General features: G+C 27.2%; 1 protein-coding gene across 1 annotated transcript in view; it reads right to left on the bottom strand.

The window, feature by feature from the left end:
- The window catches only part of LOC107636391 (probable sulfate transporter 3.3), a 9,745-nt gene that overhangs the window by 1,641 nt on the left and 5,954 nt on the right, over nucleotides 1-2,150 (bottom strand). Inside the window, exons 11-12 of the mRNA XM_016339907.1 lie at nucleotides 1,077-1,156; nucleotides 875-951 (exon numbers count right to left, since the gene is read on the bottom strand). Coding sequence (XP_016195393.1) covers nucleotides 875-951; nucleotides 1,077-1,156 — 157 coding nt within the window. The remainder of the gene's footprint in view (nucleotides 1-874; nucleotides 952-1,076; nucleotides 1,157-2,150) is intronic.

Here is a 2,150-nt window from a genome sequence, read left to right as displayed (position 1 = left end):
AACACCTAACTCGATATTTATCTATTTTTGCGAAAGACAAAGCGATTTTTATCCAAAAAATAAACATTTTGACTTTTAACTTTTTTATTTTGGGACAATACGATCCCTCAATTAAAAAATTTATGAAATAATAACAAAAATTAGTTCTGTGGGAATTTTATTTGTATTTTGTGGGGGTTTTAAACCTTCACAAACTATTATAATAAATTTGTTTTTGAAAAGTTTCTTCATCAATGTTGGTTAAGTGAAAAAAACCATTGATGAAAATGATGCTGCAAAAACCAACTTGGATTGATCGAGTAGTTAGCTCACACATCCGTTTAAACAAGTGTCGGGAGTTTGAATCTTGTCTTGTGTATGCAGCAATCCATTGGCCAGCGACAGAGCATTAAATGGAGCTCAGATTCGTGACGGATTAGTCCTTGACCTGTCAGGTTGAGAGATACCGTGGACAACCAAAAAATGTTGCCGCAAAAAAAAAATAATTATAGTACAAATATCTTTTAAAAGAAAAAAATAACATCGAATAAGAAATAAAAGAAGAGAACTTGAATGTTGATAATATAGGTATTGGTGATGATGATAGTAGAAGAGATAATAATAATGATAAAGCAATAAAAGTCATAGAAGTAGGAGTGATAATAATGAAGATGAAGAAGGTAGTGGTAGTAATTGGTTAAATTGTTGTAAAGAATTTTGTGGAGGTTCAAAACTCCCACAAAATACAAATAAAACTCCCCATAAAACTAATTTTTGTTATTATTTAACGGATTTTTTAATAAAAGGATCGTATTGTTCCAAAATAAAAAGGTTGAGGATCGAAGTGTCTATATATAAATGAGAATATGTATGAGTGAGTTAGCATTATTCATGCCTTAATATGCTTGGTTTCCAATGCTGATTTCAGCTCTTGAAAAAGTGAGACTCCGCTTGTATCTATGTTGCTCACAGCTGAAAATCTCAAAACATCTTGTCGTTATTACTGCGTAGTATTATGATCCGCATGCAAGAAGTAAAGTTTGATAAAATTACAAACAGATATTATATATAGTTATTCACAATAATAATGTAACTACCTGACATCTCCAATATCACAAACCGAAAAACTGAGTTATCCTTCATGCTTTCTTCTTCTTCTTCAATCCATCGCAAAGTCCTAGAATAAATGTGAACAATTGATCAATAGAAAGAAAATTAACGAATAAATGCTCAAATTGATCGTGAAATTTCACCAATGAGTTAAATTGATGATCCATCAAATTTTTATATTAAATCAAATTGGTATTAACCAATAGCGTCTTTAATTAGACCATTTTTTTCTCCATGTCATTTTTTATCTATACTGAAGATAATCAAATGTTATGAAGACAAATAAAAGGTTAGAAACTAATTTGATTCCATCAAAATTTAGGTAACTAGTTTAACTACTTGCAGTGAAATTTGCCGAGGTCAATTTGATTTACTTGAAAATAATATAATAATTTAGTGAGCGATAAAAAGACGTAAAGTTGAAATTAGAGTAAATATTTAATTTAGTCTTTGTCCATTTTCACGAAAGATAAAGTAATTTTTGTAAAAAAAAAAAGGACACTTTGACACTCAATCTTTTTATTTTGGGACAATACGATCCTTTCATTAAAAAATTCATTAAATAATAACAAGAAATAATTTTGTAGAGATTTTATTCACATTTGTTGAGGTTTTAAACTCTCACAAATTATTAATAAGTTTGTTTTTGAAAAATTCCTACACCAATAATAGTAGTTAAGTGGAGAAAAACTATTTATAAAAATGATGTTGCAAGAAAAAAAATAATTACAGTATGAATATCTTTTATTTAAAAGGAAAAAATAACATCCAATAAAAAATGAAAAAAGAAAACATTAATGTTGATAATATCGATATTTGTGATGATGACGGTTGAGGAGATAACAATGATGATAAAATATGATTACATAATAAAAATAATAAAGATAGAAGTGATAACAATGAGGATGAAAAAGGTGGTAATAGCAGTGGTCATAATTGGTTATATTACTGAAAAGAATTTTGTGAAGGTTTAAAATTTCTACAAAATATAAATAAAACTTTTACAAAATTAATTTTTATTATTATTTAATAATTTTTTTAACAAAAAAATTATATTTTCC

Source organism: Arachis ipaensis, chromosome B04, assembly GCF_000816755.2.
Source record: "Arachis ipaensis cultivar K30076 chromosome B04, Araip1.1, whole genome shotgun sequence".
In the NCBI taxonomy this organism is placed as follows: domain Eukaryota; kingdom Viridiplantae; phylum Streptophyta; class Magnoliopsida; order Fabales; family Fabaceae; genus Arachis; species Arachis ipaensis.
The sequence above is the reverse complement of the archived record's forward strand: the minus strand, read 5'-3'. Positions and strand labels throughout refer to the sequence as shown.